The 20,708-nt window shown below is 38.7% G+C and overlaps 1 protein-coding gene and 1 long non-coding RNA gene across 2 annotated transcripts; both read left to right on the forward strand.

Moving 5' to 3' along the window:
• The first annotated feature begins 145 nt into the window (after positions 1-145).
• On the forward strand, positions 146-2,873 carry LOC133714639 (uncharacterized). Its single transcript, XR_009848764.1, has 8 exons — positions 146-304; positions 395-532; positions 627-728; positions 848-936; positions 1,273-1,408; positions 1,536-1,583; positions 2,548-2,627; positions 2,723-2,873. It is a non-coding gene; the product is annotated as an uncharacterized LOC133714639 (long non-coding RNA).
• An 87-nt stretch (positions 2,874-2,960) lies between these two features.
• On the forward strand, positions 2,961-4,520 carry LOC133716382 (uncharacterized). The gene has a single exon (XM_062143094.1). It carries the CDS (start codon positions 2,961-2,963, stop codon positions 4,518-4,520), a length of 1,560 nt encoding a protein of 519 aa, XP_061999078.1.
• Positions 4,521-20,708: the final 16,188 nt, after the last annotated feature.

Consider the following 20,708-nt stretch of genomic DNA (forward strand, 5'->3'; position numbering starts at 1 on the left):
ATTAAAAAAAAAAAAAGGTACAGAATACTAAATAAGTTCACCACACCTTTCCAATCAATGTTATGAAAAGTAGGACACCATGAATTCCGACCCCTGAAAACAACCAAAATAAATTCTGAAAAGCTAAAAATCAAAGAAAATATGCTACACTAAAAATCAAAGAATGAACAGTGTCTAGGAACAGTGATTCGGCTTTCACTAGGAACAGTGATTCGGCTTTAGATGTATGTATAATAATAATGAGGTGATAGACGCGATCTTCTCTCTCTGTCTTCGTTCTTGGCTGGGCTCTGCGCATCTGGAGGTATGTAGTTGTTGGGTGATGGGTTCTGCATGTCGTAGTTCTGTCCGTTTCTCTTCGATTCAGCACTTATTTGTTGGGTTTTTGTGACAGATTCTTGGGTGTGTGACTGATTTGGGCTAGGAGAAGGAGGCTGATTGTGGGGGAAATGGGAGAGGAATTAGCAGCGAAAGAGAGTGGTAAAATTTCCTAGAGACTGAGGGGCGGGTGCGAAAATTTCTGATTGTGAAGGTTCGTTTTTTATGGCTGTAGTTAGCAGTTCGAATCTCTTATGTGTTTTAGTTCGATTAGGATAGTGATGAAGTTATTTGGTTTCTTTTGGCAGTAAGCTATTGGATTTGATTCTGCATGTTGGATCTCTGCAATCTACTAATCAATTGTTTTGATGAGTTTTCTTCGATTTGTTGATAATCTTCCGGATTGTCAGGTTTAGTTATCGATCAAATGTTTATAGAGTTTGGGTTTGTTTTGATAAAGTTTGGGTTCCTGTTTCATTAGACTTGATTTGATCTTTTTTCTTTTGGGGTTTTGTTGTTTGTCGAACAGAGAGTAGAGGAGCTCTTGCCTGCTTGAAATAAGTACAAGAGAGAGAGAGGAGAGGGGTTCTTGCTTGCTTGAAAGAAAAGAAGTGGAAGGTATTTGTTCATTTAGCTTTACAACTCACCTGCATTCACATTGGGTCGAAATATGCAACGCGTTGATGTTACTGGCTACTGTCTTTTACATAAACTATATAGGGTTGTTCTGCATCACCAAGTGTTTGGACCAAAAGTTGAAGTCCATATATGTAGAAAGAGAGATTTGAATATCTTGGTTGGCCCTATCAGGCTATCAGCTTCTTACCATGATTCACAATCCTTGATCATTTACTTGCGGGCTTTGTAATATATAGGATTAGACAAATTTTACAAATAATATATAGTCATTTAGCTTTCTGTTTTCATTTTATCAATTGGATTTATTGTATGCAGATTAGGTGGCATTGGAGGTGTTGTCAATTGTACGTGAAGCTGCTGCTACTAACATTCCGATCATCTTTCTCAGGGTGGTTGCCTATAATTGACATTCCAAAAGCAGGTGAAGCTGTGAAAAATAGAAGTGGATAATGTGAGAGCCGATGATCTTCATTTAAATAAGACTTCAATCATATTTGGCCGGATTTTACACATAATTAGAATTCTCATACAAAGAAAGTGTTAGTGGTTGTAATAAGTGGTTTTCTTTTGTTTTGCAGATATTGGGAACAGTGAACTATCAATGTTTGCAAGTATTTTGAATTCAGGTACGAATGTTTAAATGATGTTGCTAATAAAATTTAAAGAGCTGTCATAGTCTGCATTTAGTATATTTGATTTCTGTTTTGAAAAGTTATTTGCAGGATACCCTTTTGATTTCTGTTTTATCTGTTTTCCTAAAGCTTGACGATTATGTTATGTTTAAAAATGTTTCAGTCTTTTGTGTGAGCTGAAGTTGAATGGTGTGTTTGTACTGTTTGAAAACATGAAAATCAGTCTTTTGTATGAACTGAGATTGGATAATGTGTTTGTATTGTCAAACTTTTCATTTAGTGAGAATGAGAATAGTAATCTAATATGTTTATAACTGCATGCACATAGCCTAAGGTCAGCTAATTAATACAGAAACTAACCAATATTAAGAAACCTTTACTGTGTAAACATTCTGCACATATGTCTTGACCTTTATGTAGCTTTGTTCCATGCTTCAGATATTTCACATTCATAATCGACAAATACCTTAGTATACAATCATCTAATTCTTTTTCAATTTTTTTCTCCATTTACTTTATTTGCTTCTATTTTTAACTTCAATTTCGTTACTGATACCTTCATGCCTAAATCTGTGATGAAATTATTTCTTCCAACCAGTATCGGTAATCACATATAGTTCTTTAATGCGTCCTTAATGCATGTTTTGGGCGTTCCAACAATTGAAAGAGAGCTATAAAATGATTTCTTATGACATAATCTTTATGCACTAATAATCTCTTTGTATTTTCATCACTGATTACAAATTTAGGCTCTTTATTTTTGTGTCACTAATATGTGATTTAAATGATCGTTAGATAAAATTGTTTGTACTTGACAGCCTAAAGTTTATTGGGAGTAGTTGCAGTCAATTTTTTAGTTTCATATTATTGCTAGGGGATGTTCAGATGAAGGTTTCTGTTATATTTACATGTTGCTGCTGCTGTTTTAATGTTGAACTTTGATTGATTTGGTATGCAGGTTTCAGCTGCTACTGTTACTTTTGCTGCAGCTCCTGCTGTTGGTGCAACTGATTTAGTTGTTGTGAGATTAGTCTGCAGGTTTGTGGTTTTTTCTTTTGGTCCATATTGTTGATCCCTTGCCATTGTTTGTCCATAAACATATGCTAATGAACACCAGCATCTCTTTTTGGCAGACAAATGAAATGACAGTTGTAACTAGGTTAGCCTGTAAGTAGGACAATGTATTTTTGACAAGCTGTTTCAACAGCCATTGTAATCTATATTTGAATATTACCAGAACATCTATATTAATGGTAATGTTTGTCAACCAAGATCTATGTTAGTTCCAAACTGAATTCTCTATCCTTCAAGACCTGCAGATTCTGTTCCAAAACCTGCAGTAACGCACGGGCACACATGCTAGTATACACCATGGCAGGGCTTCCAAGATTTGTAGTGCTAAAATCCTCCTCGAACCACAAATGCTTGAGCTTAACAAAAAATGTTCCATATGAGCCAGCAGGGTTCATGAAGTGCAATAGAGAACAAGTTGTGAGTCCACAGGCAAAGTTTGAAGTGGAGATGGCAAAGACTGGGAATGGACTGGTGCACATAAGATGCTGCTACAACAACAAGTACTGGGTGACAAACCAGGCTGCCAGGGATGATACAGTTTGGATAGTTGCGTCCGCGGACAAACCAGAGGAAGACCAATCAAAAAGCTCCTGCACCTTGTTCGAGCCTAGGTTTGCAGAAGGCCAAACACAAGTCCTATTTATCCACATCCAACTCCGGATCTCCGTATCCTTGTGGAAGAGTGCTACTACATTTGAGAATGCCTTATATCTAGGAGCACGAGGCGATGTTTTCGAAGTTGTTGACTGGGAATCGCTGGTGATACTTCCCCCACGGGTGGCCTTCAAATCCTTAGAAGATGGCAAATACCTCTGTTCCCGCCGGATCGAACGACACCCATATCAAAGGTTCGAGTCCAACTTGGATGTTGGAGATCCATTGGTGGCCAAGGAGTTATTCGTCACTGCTGATGGAAGCCTTCGTATAAAGGACGGGCACTATGGCAAATTCTGGAGGCGTAGCCCTAACTGGATCTGGGCTGATGCATCATCCGAAAACACGTCCGACGACACTTTGTTTTGGCCTGTGAGAATCCAAGACAATGTCATTGCTCTTCGCAACTTGGGTAACAACAATTTTTGTGGTGGACTCACCACCGAATACAAAACCAACTGTCTCAACGCCGCCTACCCTAATATCTCTAAACAGTCAAAGCTGGTGGTGGAAGAGCTTGTTCTTTCAAGGAACATCTACAATATCAATTTCCGACTCTCCGACTCCAGGATCTACCACGAGCAGGTCATAGAAATGGACACAGCTCAAGCCGTTAACGACAGCCGAGACAGAGACTCCACTATCAGCCTCAAGTTTGCGGAAAAAGATTCCAGGACCCGTAGTTGGAATGGCAGCGTTTCATTGAAGTTGGGTGTCAAAACAACTCTCCAAGTCAATTCTGTTCCACTAATTCTTGACGGAAAGATCGAACTCTCGGCTGAGGTAACCACAGCATACCAGTGGGAAGAAACTACCACAGTTGAACATACCAGGGAGGCCAATTATGCTGTTGTTGTGCCACCATTATCTAAGATGAAGGTGAGTCTCATAGCTTCAAGGGCTTCATGCGATGTGCCTTTCTCCTACACTCAGCGTGACATTCTCACTGATGGCCGAACCGTTACCAAAATCATGGATGATGGCCTTTTCACGGGGATTAATGCCTACAAATTTGACTACCAAAACCAGGCATCCTATGGTAGCCAGCCTGTCTCTGTCTCTAGGCCATGGAGGCTCCCGCGTGCTGCGTACGTTGGGATTTGTGTGATTCTGGTGTTTAGTGTGTTACTGCCTTTGCTGCACTTGGTGGAATTTAGGTTTGCTCATAGAAATAATAAACACAAAAGTTGCTCCTTAATGTAATTCAGCCAATTGATTGAAATTTGATTTTCAGACCTTGAGGATTTATAGCACTTTTAATTTCATCTCATATGTGGCTGATAAAGTATGTAACAACTCAGATTAAAGATGTAATCTCTAATCATTTGTCAGATTTTATGCATACAAATACGACACCAACACTAAATTCGTATGAGACTCTTCTTATATTATGTGTCAGTATTGAGTGATAGACCAACAACTTCACAATCAATGATACGTGCACAAACAAACTTGTTTAAGACTTTTCTTCTCTATGCAAGAATCAAGATCGTTCCCTACATTCTCATCGATAATTAGTGTGATCTAGCTAGTTACTCTTAATTAATTCTAGAAAGCAAGATTTAATTAATTCTAGAAAGCAAGATGGACACTACTGCTTATATATCAATAATTTTATACGTGTGATGGGCCCTTATGAGTATGAATGAGATTATCTTGGGTTTTAGGGGGGGGGGGGGGGGAAGATAATTACAAAATGACAATAGTAGGTAATACCGTAATTAGACCGGATTTTGATCCTGACCCGCTCCAGATCTATGGCTATTGGACGGGTTTGGATCGAAAATTTTGATCCGTTAATGATCCGAATCCATTAACCCGTTTATTTAACGGATCAAATAAGGATTTAGGTCGATCTGATCCGTTAATGATCCGACCCGTTTTTATAATAATAAAATATTATTTTTTATTAATATATTATAATTTTAAAAAAAATATAAAATATGAAGAATTTCTAATACAATTTTTTTGCAGAAATTTAAGGGACAGTCCATCACCCAAGATTCCAAGAATCAAAATTCTTAATGCTAATGTACTTCTACTTTTGGTGATACTTTTCATGTTGTTTTAATATTTTATTAATATCTTATTTTTGAATCAAGCCCACAGGGCAAAATAGTATATTCATCATAAGCCAGAATAGGCCATTACATACCCTTCCGCTAGGGGTCATCATTTAGCCCGTGGGCCTAGTGGGCCGATGGAGGCCCGCCGGCCCGCAGGGCCAAAAGCCCGGTCCGGCCCGCCAAAAAGCCCGCCATAGGCCCGGCCCGGTGGGTAGAGGGCCGGGCTTGGTTTAGGGGTTAGAAACCCGGCCCGGCCCATAGGCCCGGCCCTCCAAACGCCCGCTAGACCCGGCCCGCCAAAAGCCCTCTAGGCCCGACCGGTAAAAGCCCGCAAATAAATATATATTATATAAAATTATATATATATATATATATATATATATATATATATATATATATATCTGTGTGTGTGTGTGTGTTTATATATTTAGGTTTATATAGATATATATGTGTGTGACTGTGTGTGTTTATAGATATATATACATGTGTGTGTTTACATATATTTGTTTGTGTGTATGCATGCATATATATATATATATATATATATATATATATATATATATATATATATATATATAGAAATATGTGTGTTTACATATATTTGTTTGTGTGCCTGCATGCATATATATATATATATATATATATATATATATATATATATATATATATATATATATATATCTGTGTGTGTGTGTTTACATATATATATATATATATATATATATATATATATAGATATAATATATGTATATATATATATATAGATATATATGTGTGTGTGTTTACATATTCATATAGACACACACACACATATTTATCTTATGTCCACGTACATCCATCGATGAAATATTTACAAACGTGATGTAAAAAAATAAGTAAGTTTTGTGGTCATCACGCCATCGGTCAATCAAGAAAACATGCAAGCGATTACGGTTGACCAATCCGATCGGGTTCGAAACTATGGTGAAATTGACTAAATTTTTAACCACACTCATAATTTATTGTAATAATCACATCCAACGGTCGGTTTTCCCATTTTATTTGAATTGGTAGAGGTTGCTCTTTGGAGTGTGTGATATATAAATATAGGTTTGTAAGAGTAACTAAGTTTGACCTAGTTGATCGAATTTGAAATGAGAACCAAATTGGCTAGAATTTTTACAACCACCATAAAATATTACAATCTCTCAATCAAACGGTTGGTTTTTCCAAATTCATTTTCCACTTCATGGTTGCTTTAGAATGAACCTCAACAATTTAAATGCAATGTATAAGTCATACAACTTTAAGAGGCAAATTGGTATAGGTCAATGTATTTGTAATTAAAATTGAAATTTGTATCTTATATCTACGCACATCCATCGATGAAATATTTACAAACGTGATGTAAAAAAATAAGCAAGTTTTGCAGTCATCACGCCATCGGTCAACCAAGAAAACATGCAAGTGACTACAGTTGACCAATCCGATCGGGTTCGAAACTATGGTGAAATTGCCTAAATTTTTAACCACACTCATAATTTATTGTAATAATCACATCCAACGGTCGGTTTTCCCATTTTCTTTGAATTGATAGAGGTTGCTCTTTGGAGTGTGTGATATATAAATATAGGTTTATAAGAGTAACTAGGTTTGACCTAGTTGATCGAATTCGAAACGAAAATCAAATTGGCTGGATTTTTTACAACCACCATAAAATATTACAATCTCTCCATCAAACGGTTGGTTTTTCCAAATTCATTTTCCACTTCATGTTTGCTTTAGAATGAACCTCAACACAATTTAAATGCAATGTACCGAGTCATACAACTTTAAGAGGCAAATTGGTATAGACCAATGTATTTGTAATTAAAATTGAATTTTTTTATCTTATGTCCACGCACATCCATCGATGAAATATTTACAAACGTGATGTAAAAAAATAAGCAAGTTTTGCGGTCATCACGCCATCAGTCAACCAAGAAAACATGCAAGTGACTACGGTTGACCAATCCGATCGGGTTCGAAACTACGGTGAAATTGACTAAATTTTTAACCACACGTATAATTTATTGTAATAATCACATCCAACGGTCGGTTTTCTCATTTTCTTTGAATTGCTATATGTTGCTCTTTGGAGTGTATGATGTATAAATATAGATTTATAAAAAATTAGTGTCTTTAAAAATTTATTTATCAATAAATTAGTATCTATATATAAATATAGATTTTTTTGGGTACAATATAGATTTGTTATCTTTGGTTGTATTTGATCATTATCCAATGAATTTCCAAAGCTTGATTAAAAAAAAATAATATTTGTGTCTTTAAATATTTATTTATAAATAAAGCCCGCAAGGCCCGGCCCAAAAAAGCCCGCAAGGCCAAGCCCGGCCCGGCCCGAAAAAGCCCGCAAGGCCCGCTTTATATGGACGGGCTTGGATCCTTCAATTTTTAATAAAGCCCGGCCCGGCCCGGCCCGCCATTATTTAAAAATATAGCAAGGCCCGGCCCGGCCCGGCCCAAGCCCGCTATGAATGGGCCGGGCCCGTTGACGACCCCTACCTTCCGCTGTCATTTAAGGACATAGACAGACAAGAATGTAGTGGTAATACCCACAATGGTACGTAGAAATTGACCCACTCATTATACATTTCAGATCATAGAGATATCGGATATCCTTCTTCGGTACTACTCCAGATACGCTAAAGAGACATAGAGTGCACATCGGTGCTTAGTTTCCTAATACAAGGAATTATTGTAATTTAGATAAAACTAAAAAACATAGGATTGGGCCTAGGCCCTAAACCCTAGCCCAAATAACATTGGACTAGGGCAGAAACCCAGCCCAACAATTTGCAACCCAACATGGTAGTCTTCAAGGAAATTCGCCCCAGGCCCATCAACCGGTTTGAGCCAGTCAGCCTGCTCCTCCCATCCCCCCGCCGCACTGCACCGTCCGGCAAGATCCGTCCGACCCACGTTGCCACGCTTTGCACTGCCACGCCACCCTCTTGGTGTTCCAAACCCCAACAACCTGCAGCACCACGTCGCCCAAGCTCCGCCGCCATGACCTGCATCACTACGGACCAAAACCATCCCCGATCTAGGTTGCCCAAAACCCCACCGCCATCGATCGAGATCCTTGACGTCTGCGATCCAGGAAACCCATCAGTAGGGATCGTAATACCGGCTCGTATAGTCTGACCACCACCATCTAAACCATCCCAGCCGAACCAACTGAAAAGCCAGAGCGCATTCCTCCAACGAAGTCACCATGGGTAGTAGTTCTCCCGTCCGACAGCAACCCCATAATGGCAGGAGGCCAGAGGCTATCCCAACATCCGGGCGCCGTCGGACGAGATCGAGAATTTGAACGGCGTAGGCCTTAGGGTTTCTCGAGATATAGCCCTCTATCTTATGAGGTATCATGATATAAATTTAATATTACTATTTAAAATTTTAAAATATTTGAAATTATAAACAGGTCAGATTAGCGGATCGGGTATCAGTTAATCCGGCAGATACAGATTTGGATCGAGCTATCAATGATCCATCGGGTTAACGGAGCGGGTTTGGATTGAATTTTTTTTTTTAAGTAAACGGATTTGGATTTAGGTCGATCCGATCCAAATCCGATCCATTTACAGGTCTAACCGTAATAGCTTCTTCTTTTTCTTTATTTTTTTTTTATTTTCTTTTTTCGGTGAAGAAGGTACTAGCTTTTGGTTTGAGGTTTAATTATCTACACGTTATCAAAAAAAAAAACTCAATTTGAATCAAAAAAGTTGTAAAATGAAAGACCTGAAACTTTAAATTGAAGAAAAAAGTTCAAGATATGGCTAATAGCTGCAATGTTGGGGTGATCCTGGAACAACTGAAAATAAATTGATTTTTTTTTTAATTTTGCAAAAGACATTTACGGCGTGCAATGCGCGTCGTAAATGAAAATTTAAGGCGTGCTTCTGAGCACATTTACGGCGTGCATAGAAAATCTACGGCGTGCTTATGAGCACATTTACGGCGTGCAAAAGACATTTACGGCTTGCTTATGAGCAATTTACGGCGTGCTTTTGAGTACATTTACGGCGTGCAATTTGCACGCCGTAAAAGTGAAAATTTGAGTTTAATTCTACGACGCTGTCTATAAGAGCGTCTCTTCGCGCACCGTAAAATGTCATTTACGGCGTTTTTTGCGCGCCGTAAATGACCTATTTTCCTGTAGTGATAAGTTATTATAACTGCAAGTTGGATTAACCTTCTGAATTGATTCATTCCAAATTTGATTTGAACCAGACAACGTCAATGAGAGAAAAGCAATTTGATCTGGCACTCTATCTCCTTCCGGTGGGCAAAACCATTTCATGTTTTACATGGGGGCAAGAAATGTGCTTGTAACAATCGAATTTGAATGCTGCCTTACATAAAGCCTTCCCCGGCTATGTTAATGTGAAGATTTCTCTTCAAGGATACAGAATTCAACTCGTGGTAGACAATCTTAATTTTTTAAGATGACAGATACACTATATTATATATATGGTGGTATGCCTCTGTGGCTCAAGTAAGAGTCAAGAAAATAAGGGTTTTCCCAGTTAGCCCCTCTCCGATAAACCCTAGCTTTCCAAGATCAGAACCTAAAAAATAAGTATATATACAGATCATAGATCGCCAAAATCAATTCGCATTATATTTTGCCTACTGTGAACGTACCCAAAATATATATACAAATATATATTTAAGATTATCACTTATCCCAGAATTTACAACTTCAGCAAACCCTGGAGCTCTAATTCACTAGGTAGCTGTGGTAAATCCCACCCGGGGTATCTCGTCGATTTATTAGTTACCTTCGTACGAGATCTGTGGTGGTCTTTGATGGTTTCATGGCTTTAGTGTTGCTTTAGTAGGGCTCCTGGGGTGTGTCATCGTGCAGGGTCCTAAATCGGTTCAACAGTCGAATGATCAATCTCGTTAGCAGCCAGCGCTCAACAAGCAAATTGGTGCCGGTGGTGATCCGATCTTAGAAGTCGAAGTCAAATCGCCTGCGCAACGTAGTTGGCAAGCTACGTAGCTAGCTAGTATTAGGTACATTTTCAAATGCCAAAAATGATCATTTCTATCAGATAAATTGTATGTGTGTGTACTACAGGAACCAACGACTTAAAATTGGGGATCTATATATACATATACAGGCCCGATCAGAAGCGGGTGTCCGCAACCCAGAAAAAGTGCGGACGTCCCTCCTTACAACTACATCAGGCGCCGACGGCGGCGCTGCTCTTGTCGGACGGAGTCCAAGGTCATCCCAAACGACGTCAGCATGAAGATGAAGGCCAAGATGATCGAGATCGAAGCGCTAGGGGGGGGGGCGAAACTTCACGCACCATCAAGGCGACTGTAAACTCGTCACCGACAAGTCCAAGGGGAAGAAGAAGCGCCAGATCGAGACCTGGTCTCCGTCCGGCAAGAGCAGTGGCGCCGTCGGTGCCTAATCAAGGCTAGATGATGGAAGACGGTGCCAAATCAGCACTTTTTTGGGTTTGCTAACGTCCGTTTCTGAACGACTCCGTATACATACATACATATATATATATACACATGGAGGTTTTGAAGAGGACGTCTGTAACCCAGAAAAAGTGTGGACGTCCCTCTTCCGGCGTCAAGAAGGCTGCGATGGCTGCGCTGCGGTCGCCGGACGAACCCTCTCGACATCCCGGACCAGTTTGCAGTTGGGTGGACTCGCCGGCTACCACTTTTCAGTCGACCTTGATCGGACTACCACTTCGCAGTCGACCACGCTGCTCAGACCTCCGATCTCGATCTCTTTGGCCTTCGTCTTCACTGCAAACTGGTCTGGGATGCCGTTGGCCTCCGTCCGGCAAGAGGCACGCCGTCGTCGGAGCTTGATGGTGGAGAAATGCCGGACGTCCGCACTTTTTCTGGGTTGCGGACGTCCTCTTCAGAACCTCTCTCTCTCTCTCTCTCTCTCTCTCTCTCTCTCTCTCTCTCTCTCTCTCTCTCTCTCTCTCTCTCTCTCTCTCTCTCTCTCTCTCTCTCTCTCTCTCTATATATATATATATATATATATAAAGCCTTTCTTGGCTGCGGACGTCCGTTCCTAAGCTAAGGAACGGATTTCCAGTTTTGACCCACTTTTCGATCACATTTTCACATCTTAACCGTTCAGTTTTTAGGTATATATGAGTAGATCACTTCTGCAAATTTTCCGCAAAATTGATGATCGTTAAGGCATCCAAAACTGCAATTTACCATTACAAACACGAACGGTTCTAGTTTGACAGATTCGGTTCGTTCGTGTAAATTGCAATTTTGGATGCCTTAACGATCATCAATTTGGCTGAAAATTTATAGAGATGATCTATACATTAGGACCTAAAAACTGAAAGGTTAAGATGTGAAAATATGATCGAAAAGTGGGTCAAATATGAAAATCCGTACCTTTTGCTTAGGTACGGATATCCGCACCTGAGCAAGGTTGTATATATATATATATATATAGGCAAACCTCGACAGAAAAATGACAATTTATTGAATGAAAAAGTTAAAAAGAGTACATGTCAATAGGAAGGGAAAGACAACAACCTTATCCCTCGAAAAATTAAAGAGACATAATCAAATCATATCAAATAATGAAGCACAAAAATTAGCTCAAGTATCAACAACTTGATTACCCTCTCTATAAATGTGTGGATAAAGAATGTATAGAATTGAACATGCAACCCGTGGCTATGTCGCTAGAAGTATTTACATAACTTGAGATCATCCTGCTACAAGCATGCATAACATTGGGCACAATACCCTCAACCTTGCACATATTTCTTGTTCGCCAGATGAACCACAAAACTCAAGGAGCAAAAACAAGCTATCCATAGGTCCTTTAGTTGAGGGCTGCGACCAACTCTATGACCCTCGAACAAAAACTCCAGTAATGTGCTAGGAAGACCACCCAATTCAAATATTTCCATGTTGGGCATGCTTTGCTTTGTCATGATTCTTGTGTTTCTCACTGATTGGAAGAAGTTCAATTAATTAGATGAAATTGGATGACTGACTGAATGGCAACAACTTAAATAATTGTTTCAAGATATATGTCATATAGAGAGCACCATGAGCATTTCTCTTTTTCACTTTCCACAGTGCAAATAGTTGGTAATGCTCAGTTAATCATTTCTTTGTTTCTCTAATTTACTTTTTAAGTCTTATGTAAATGTCATTTCCGTCATCTCGCCCTTTTTTGGGGATTCTGATGAACTATACTGCTTTGTACTTCTACATCTTTGTAACAGACTTCTTTATTGTATATAACTGAACGTAATCATCTATACATAGATTACTTGTTTTTGGTGGTATAATTGCTGAATTAAATTATGAACTTGACATTATTACGAATGTGTTACAGAGTCGTCTATTCGAAGATGGCGGATGAAATATGCAACTTGATTTTGTCTGATATTAGCGAGGGCCCAACACGAGATGTTCAGTTAAGTTGCTTTGACACCGTTTTCAGTGCGCCCATACCTCAGGACCTTCGCTCAAATCATTTGCAAGATGCAGTCTCTCTTTACATGCTTTCTATCCGAAGTTGCTACATAGGTAGGCCTTCCCCTTTATGCAGGGGCTTAAAAAAATCTGGGTGCTTTTTATTGAAAAGTTGGATAGGCATTGATCAAGGCACTTCGTTTGACTTGAAATTGTAAGAAGGCTACAGCACTAAATCATAATTTCATTGCACTTTGTTTGTTCCCTTCCGTTTTTCATTTTCTTTTTTCCCATTTCTTTATAAAATTGTTGACGATCACTTTAGGGCGAATATTGTTAGGTAGTTTAAAACGGAGAGCATACACAGTTAAGTCACTTAGCGGATGGCTCAGAGTTTGTCTTGGTGGAGCCTGTGAATCCTAGACTGTTTGATTAGGATTAGGTAGCGAGGTTATTACTTGGCAATAATTGATGATGAATCCGTGTAGCAAGAAAGCTAATGACTGGGTTGTGAGGTTTTCGGTTAACCATATCAAAACCCATTGCTTGTTTTATTTAGTAGTCACCAAAGCCCCTCTATTAATATTGTTTCGTCGTATTCATGAAGACAATTTTCTTACTACAGAATAGGATATTATAATCTGTGAGAAACACAGGTACTATATGATTCATCGTTCCAATTATTGTATTATACCACGCATAACCATAGAGCTTTCTCTGCATGATAACATTTAGGTTTAACACTTTGCTGGCTGTTCAACCTCGTCACTCGGATAGATGCATTCTTTACCTCAGGTTGCAGTTAGACTTGGTTCCCCTTGCTTCAGAACACGGGGGTGAGTTTTTAAACCTGTTTATGTCAAGAATGTACTTAAAATATTTTACTAAATAAATTGAACTACATTGAATATAGTAAGAAGCTCCGTATTTGGAAGGGTCTGGAGCTTGTACATTTCTGAAGGTGTATTTTGATTGTTTCCTTGGTCATTCTGCTGTGTCTTCCCAACCCTTTTCAGAGGCTCACTCATTAAACCTGCCAACGATGACTTCAGTTTTGACTACTTAAACAGATAGAAGATGAGAAATAGAGCCACCTTAATTAGGCTTGTTAATATTGCTTCGTCGCATTCATGAGGGTCACATTTGTCATAAGATGATGTAAACGAGGATACATCTCATAGGCTGTGCATCGTGTGCCAATCTCCCAGCTAGCTTATGAACAGTTTAGCGAGGAACAGAGGAGTCAATTGCTCTGGTAATCACCTCCAATGCAATTCCATCAGTGGCCTTCCAAAATGAAAGTGTTATAACTCTTTGATGGCGAACTATTCAAGATGTAGGATGTTTTTTATTTATTTATTTTATATTTTGAGGAGAAACTTAAAAACGCTTTCATTGCACGAAACGATCAAATACAATCTAGAGAGAGAGCTTCCTCAAGAAAAGGAGGAGCTGAAGTAAACGAGAAATTACAAAAAGAACGGGCCAATGACCATTTAGCAAGGGTATGAACTACACCATTGTCATAAATGAGCTCGTGAAAGAATACCCCGGTAGTTGTGAGAAAAGCTTGGAAACATCTTGGTATACTGGACGAAATGCACCAAAATACTGTTCCCCAAAATTTAAATGGAGTGTTTGAAAAAACTATGGAGCCAGTGAACACAACCAGTTGTTTCTCTACCTCCACTTACTAAAACAATTGAATCACAACCCTTGGCTTCTGCAACAGTTCATGATCTTGATCATAACGATTTTGTAGTTGAGCAAGATCAAGTACTACCCTTGCAGCAACAAGATCAAGCTCAAAACATTGTTGTGGAACCAAATCCAGAAATTGTAGAACCAAATCCACCACTTCGAAGGTCACGGAGTAGAGAACCTAAATTTGGGGGGAAAGATGATGATTATGTGGTATATTTACAAGAGGTGGAGCAAAATCTTGCAGATGATAGTGATCCAACCACTTTTCATCAAGCTGTCAATAGTGATCAATCTAAAAAGTGGTTATCAGCAATGGAGGATGAACTTGATTTGATGAAGAAAGATGTAGTATGGGAGTTAGTTGAACCAGATACAAGTCACAAACTGTCACGCCCCGGATTTTGAATAACAAATTCAAATCCGAAACATGAATTAATACAACTCACATAAATACAACCTGAATTTTTTTCTCAAAACAACCACACCTCACATCGCTCGATATTACATAAACCAAATCTCAAATTTGTTTATTACAGCACACTCTCACCAAATTATAAATGTAGCTCAATGAGCATAACACACCTCACAAAAGAAAGTCAGATTCACACAAATGCAGCTACTCTACGCAGCTCGATCACCTTTCTGATTTTCCTGACCTGTAGGATTACCCGCTACACCGTTTGAATAGTGTACCGGGATTGCAACAATACAAACCCGGTAAGCTTTTTGCAAAGCTCGTATGAGTAAATGAAAGGATTGCACGATTTAAAGTAACCAAATCAACTCAAGCATAAATTCAACTCAAGTATTTTCTTTGCATAATAATTGAAGTGTACAACGTCACTTCAAGCATCAATCAACTCACATCTCACAATGACTACTCAAAAACAAACAACTTCTTACTCAATATATACTCACAGGCTTATGATTTATTTATATAAATCATCCCATGCAGTATATTATACTTACAGGCTTATGATTAATTATATTAATCACCCCATTCAGTATATCATACTTACAGGCTTATGATTAATTATATTAATCACCCCATTCAGTATGTCATACCCAAGGGCATATGATAACTCGTTTATCCCCCAAGCAGTATGATGTACTCAAGGGCATACGATAACTCAAGGTTATCCCCCTAGCAGTATAGTGTACTCAAGGGCATACGATAACTCAAGGTTATCCCCCAAGCAGTACAAAGGCAGACAGACTAAAGCTCTAACTGAATCGTAGAGTGTCACCTTGGCCAAGGTTCACCCTTACGAAAATATTTGCCTCAAATCACTCGACTCCTCATTTAACTCATCTCAACGACTCAACTATAGCACTTTACTCAATTACTCTTTATCACACTCAACTCAACCTATAAGATAAATTATATCTTCTAGAGAGTAATGCTCGAATTGTAAATCAATCGCATCAATTCCACACTTCACCAAATACCACACATCCAATATATATTCCACGTAAATATATATATATACGTAGTCACCCACACAAGAATGACCACTAATACCAACTATAGTTCACATGCATTAAAATCAGGAAATTCATTTTTATAGTTTAAATACATTTTACTTACCTATGGACCGTAGTTGAGCAAGTCCATATAATTTAAAACAAATATTTATTTTCATAAAACAATTTCCACAATTTCCCAATTAAATAAAATCACCGAATTTCGGTTCGTGAATGAACCATGTGCGATTTACTCACCTCGATATTCCCGCTGCGTCTTCAATTCAACACAATACACACCGAAACCGCTCACCCAAGGGAGACCGTCAATCACCTAATCAAACATGACCTTAACTTAGCCAACAACTCAAAAACATACTCAAACGACAATCCAACGGTCGGATCGAAATTAAATGATGATCCAACGGTCGGATCCTCACAGATCGCCTTAGGATCATCCTCCAAAAATCATCACGAAGATCCAACGGTCGGATCTTCCTGAATCGTCCTTACTAACATCTTCACAAATTTATACGAAAATCCGACGGACGGATTCTCACGAATCGCCTCCCTAATCACTATTTAGCAATTATACGAAGATCCAACGGTCGGATCTTCGCCCATGACCACACAAAGCCACTGGGACAGTCATAAGATCAACATATCAAAACTATAATTCCATCGGGCGGTCCGATCTTCACAGATCACAAATTGAACGATCGAAATCGTAAAATTCATAACTTAAACATACGATCTCTAAAAATTATGAATTATATCTGCAAACGATCGTATCGACACGTAGAACACAAAAATGGACAGAAACTGTCCTTAAGGTGGCCGGAGGTCGCCGGAAACCACCATCAGTGGCGGCGCCGCCACCCATCCAAAGTCAAAATTTGACAAAACTCCCAACATCAAAGTCCTTCATCTCAACTCCAATTTCACTTTTCATAACTACACCAAAGTCAGATTATAAGCCAAAAGAGTCGAATTTTACCTCACAACATTTTCAGATCGGATGAACCCTAGTTTCCAAATCGTGCGAATTCGATCACCACAGCTCGATTTGATGCAACCCACCTTAGGATAAATGATCTACATCCTCAGGAGTGCAGAATCCCTTCAAGAAAAATGGCAAAAGGTGACCGGAGGAGGGAGAACAATAGTGGCGAAGTGAGGCGATTTCCAACTCGGCTGCACCATGTTCTTCGACTTGCAGAGACCACCACGATGGTTATTTCCCATCGATGTCTTCTTAAAAGTTTTAAAGGACTTCAGGGCGAACGAATTTTCTTTTGGAAGCAAGTCGATTAGAGGTCTGTGGAGAGAGATATGGCCGGACAAAGGAGAGCCCAGAAAACGGTGGGGGAAGAGCGATTTTGTCGTTGGCAGTCCCACTTCTCGGTCTCGATTCTTCTTCTCCAGCTCGTTTCAAGTTCGATTGGTTGCCCAGACTTCATGTATAGACCAAGGCGAGCAAAAGCCCTCCAAGAACTCGGCCAAAGGTGGCCGGAGTTGGGAGAACGATGGAGGCGAAAGGAGGAGGCGCGGCGGGGCTCGGGAGAGAACTGGGGAGGGATTTCTGGAATTCTGGAAATTCTGTCCTTGTTTGCAATTTCCGGAAATAGAAATGTATTTATACCAAAATGGAAATATCTTCAAAAATCCATAACTAATTCACAGGAACTCCGATTTTCGCGTTCTACATATGCACGAGTTCGTATCGACGAACTCTACGACTTTCATGAAGGAAATTTTCCCAAATTCCATAAGCATAAAAAGTCAACTTTTCACGAGCCCCTAACTTATGTTCGTTTTCGAATAAAACTTGTTTGAACTAATTCCACCACTCCTCCGAGCTTCGTACTTTCTCCCATGACCACAAAATCATTTCCAAAATGTCATCGGAAATTAACTTGAATTTTCGGGGTATTACACAAACCAATAGGTTATAAGTGGGTGTTTAAAACCAAGAGGGATGCACATGGAACTGTGGAAAGACACAAGGCAAGGTTAGTAGCAAAGGGGTTTACACAGAAAGAGGGAAAAATGCAGTCTGGGAGTTAGTTGAACTAGATACAAGTCACAAACCAATAGGTTGTTACTGGGTGTTTAAAACCAAGAGGGATGCACATGGAAATGTGGAAAGACATAAGGCAAGGTTAGTAGCAAAGTGGTTTACCCAGAAAGAGGGTGTGGATTACACTGAGACTGTTTCTCCAGTGTCCACAAAGGGTTCTTTCAGAGTAATCATGGCATTAGTGGCTCATTTTCACATAGAATTGCATCAAATGGATGTGAAAACAGCATTCTTAAATGGAGAATTAGAGAAAGTAATTTATATGAAGCAACCTGAAGGGTATATTCAAGTTGGAAGTGAAAATCTAGTATGTAAATTGAGAAAATAAATTTATGGATTAAAGCAAGCATCAAGACAGTGGTATAAAAAGTTTGATTCTATGATTTCAATCTTTTGGTTTCACTGAAAACATTGTGGATCAGTGTGTATACTTGAACAAAGTGGGAGGAAATTCTATTTTTCTTATTCTCTATGTAGATGACATTCTGCTAGCTAGCAGCAATGTCAAATTACTCAAGGACACTAAAATCTTTCTGTCGAATCATTTTGACATGAAAGATTTGGGGGAAGCATCTTATGCCCTTGGCATAGGATTTAGAGAGAGAGAGAGAAAAAGCGAGATGTTCAGGTTGTCTCGGCTAAATTATATCATAAAAGTTCAGAAAAGGTTTGGAATGAAGGGTTGTGCATCTGGTGCAGTTCCCATGTAGAGGAGATAAATTAACAAAGCAGCAATGTCCCGAAAATAGTTTAGAAAAGGATGAAATGGAGTCTAAACCTAATGCTAGACTTGTGGAAGTTTGATGTATGCACAGGTCTGCACTACACCTGATTGTCATTTGCAGTTGGAATTCTTTCTAGATATCAATCAAATCAAGGTATGGCACATTGGGTGGCTGGGAAGAAAATTCTCAGATACTTGCAGAGGTTGTGGTTTAAACTTCGAGAATCCAGAAGTGTACAGTAGGACTTCAAATATATGATATTAAGTTGATATGCATTTTCATATGGTGGTTTCATCACATCAGTTGTTGGATATAAGTGGAATACATGAACTGAAGTCAGTGGCATGATTCTGGTGTATATTATCTTAATACATTCATTCTCTTGCTCTGCACCAAAGATTTCATTTTGACCATATCTGAATAGATTCTGGTGCACACCAAGGTTATTGCTTGTTCTGAATATCTGGGTTCAATTGCTATGAGTAAACTGTGATTGTCCAAGTGGGAGATTAGAAACATTTTGGAAATATCACATATTACTATAAAGATAATAGCATTTGATTAAATATTTAATTTAAGTAACATGGAATATGATTGTTATCACCCACTTATGCAAAATCTATCAAGTGCTTATGGAAATATATTAATGATAATCTTTAATTTGGTTACTTATCTGATATGAAACATGTGGTAAATAGAAGTGATCGAGTTGCTTATGACTTCTACTATGGGAAGAGTCGAGTGTTCAAGCACTCTAGTCCCTGCATTCTCTACGTTGAAATAGAACATTCAGTCCTTCCCCATAAACAAGGACTGAATGAACATTCAGTTCTATTTAGAGATCTGCAGAGGGCTATTGTTCATTTTGTTGACTTCATGGATCCTTCAGGTATGAACATTATTCTATTCCCTATGCTCTGTGTGTGTGTGTGTGTGTGTGTGTGTTTGTAATTCATTGAATTGTGTGCGTATATCTATCAATTGATCCAGTGCTTGTTCATGTTACAATATACATATAACACAAAGGTGTCTTTAATTCAATAAAATGGCACGCATGAAATCAGCATACATGATTGTTGATTTTTGCAGTTGCAAATACCAGTTGTATGAGTTCTGTGATCTATTTACTCATGCAATTCTACTAGTTGAGACTTGAGAGCATAATATTTGCTGCATTTTTTGGAGCATAAATCTGCGCAACCTTCTGCTTCTCCTGCAAATGGCAAATCAGCAATTTAAGACTACTTTTAAGTTTAACACAAATAGAAAATTAGGAAACAAGATGCAAAAAACAATGAACACAAAATATGCATGACTGCAAATCCTGGGTTATGTTTCTCAAAGACCATTTAAGTAGGTTAGTTACTACATAATCTGCAAAAAACATCTAACAGCTGTGATTTTGAATATGAGAGCTAAATGGTAGAAGGACCAATGGTTTTGTAGAATAATAGCATCCAAACCGAAACCAATTTATCATGAGTGGAGATTGATCCCCTATCATACCCTAGCCTTCTTTGATACTGTGTAGAATTTAGAACTGCGTTGGCTATAGATTAGTATATTGCTATCTAATTAATTAAGGTTTTGAATTCTTGATCAATAATTTGATATGCATGTAACACATATACCAGAGTTGATGTTGGTGCACATGGAAGTTGTGCAACCAAGGCTGCAGTAGTAGAGAGGCTCCGGCAGCGACTTCTTGCAATTTTTCAAGCATTCTGCAGTACAGATTGGGCTGGTTTTAGAACCTGCACATTTGAGTACTGTACATTTAATTATGCAGAAAGGTGACTGAGCTTGCACTTCAGTCACCAAAATCACGATCATCAGGACCATAAGAACATGCATGTAATACCCCGAAAAATCC

Source organism: Rosa rugosa, chromosome 6, assembly GCF_958449725.1.
Source record: "Rosa rugosa chromosome 6, drRosRugo1.1, whole genome shotgun sequence".
Taxonomy (NCBI): domain Eukaryota; kingdom Viridiplantae; phylum Streptophyta; class Magnoliopsida; order Rosales; family Rosaceae; genus Rosa; species Rosa rugosa.

Bases quoted from the DNA above. Each gene is read 5' to 3' on its own strand.
- LOC133716382 (XM_062143094.1), top strand. From the start codon at position 2,961: ATGGCAGGGCTTCCAAGATTTGTAGTGCTAAAATCCTCCTCGAACCAC.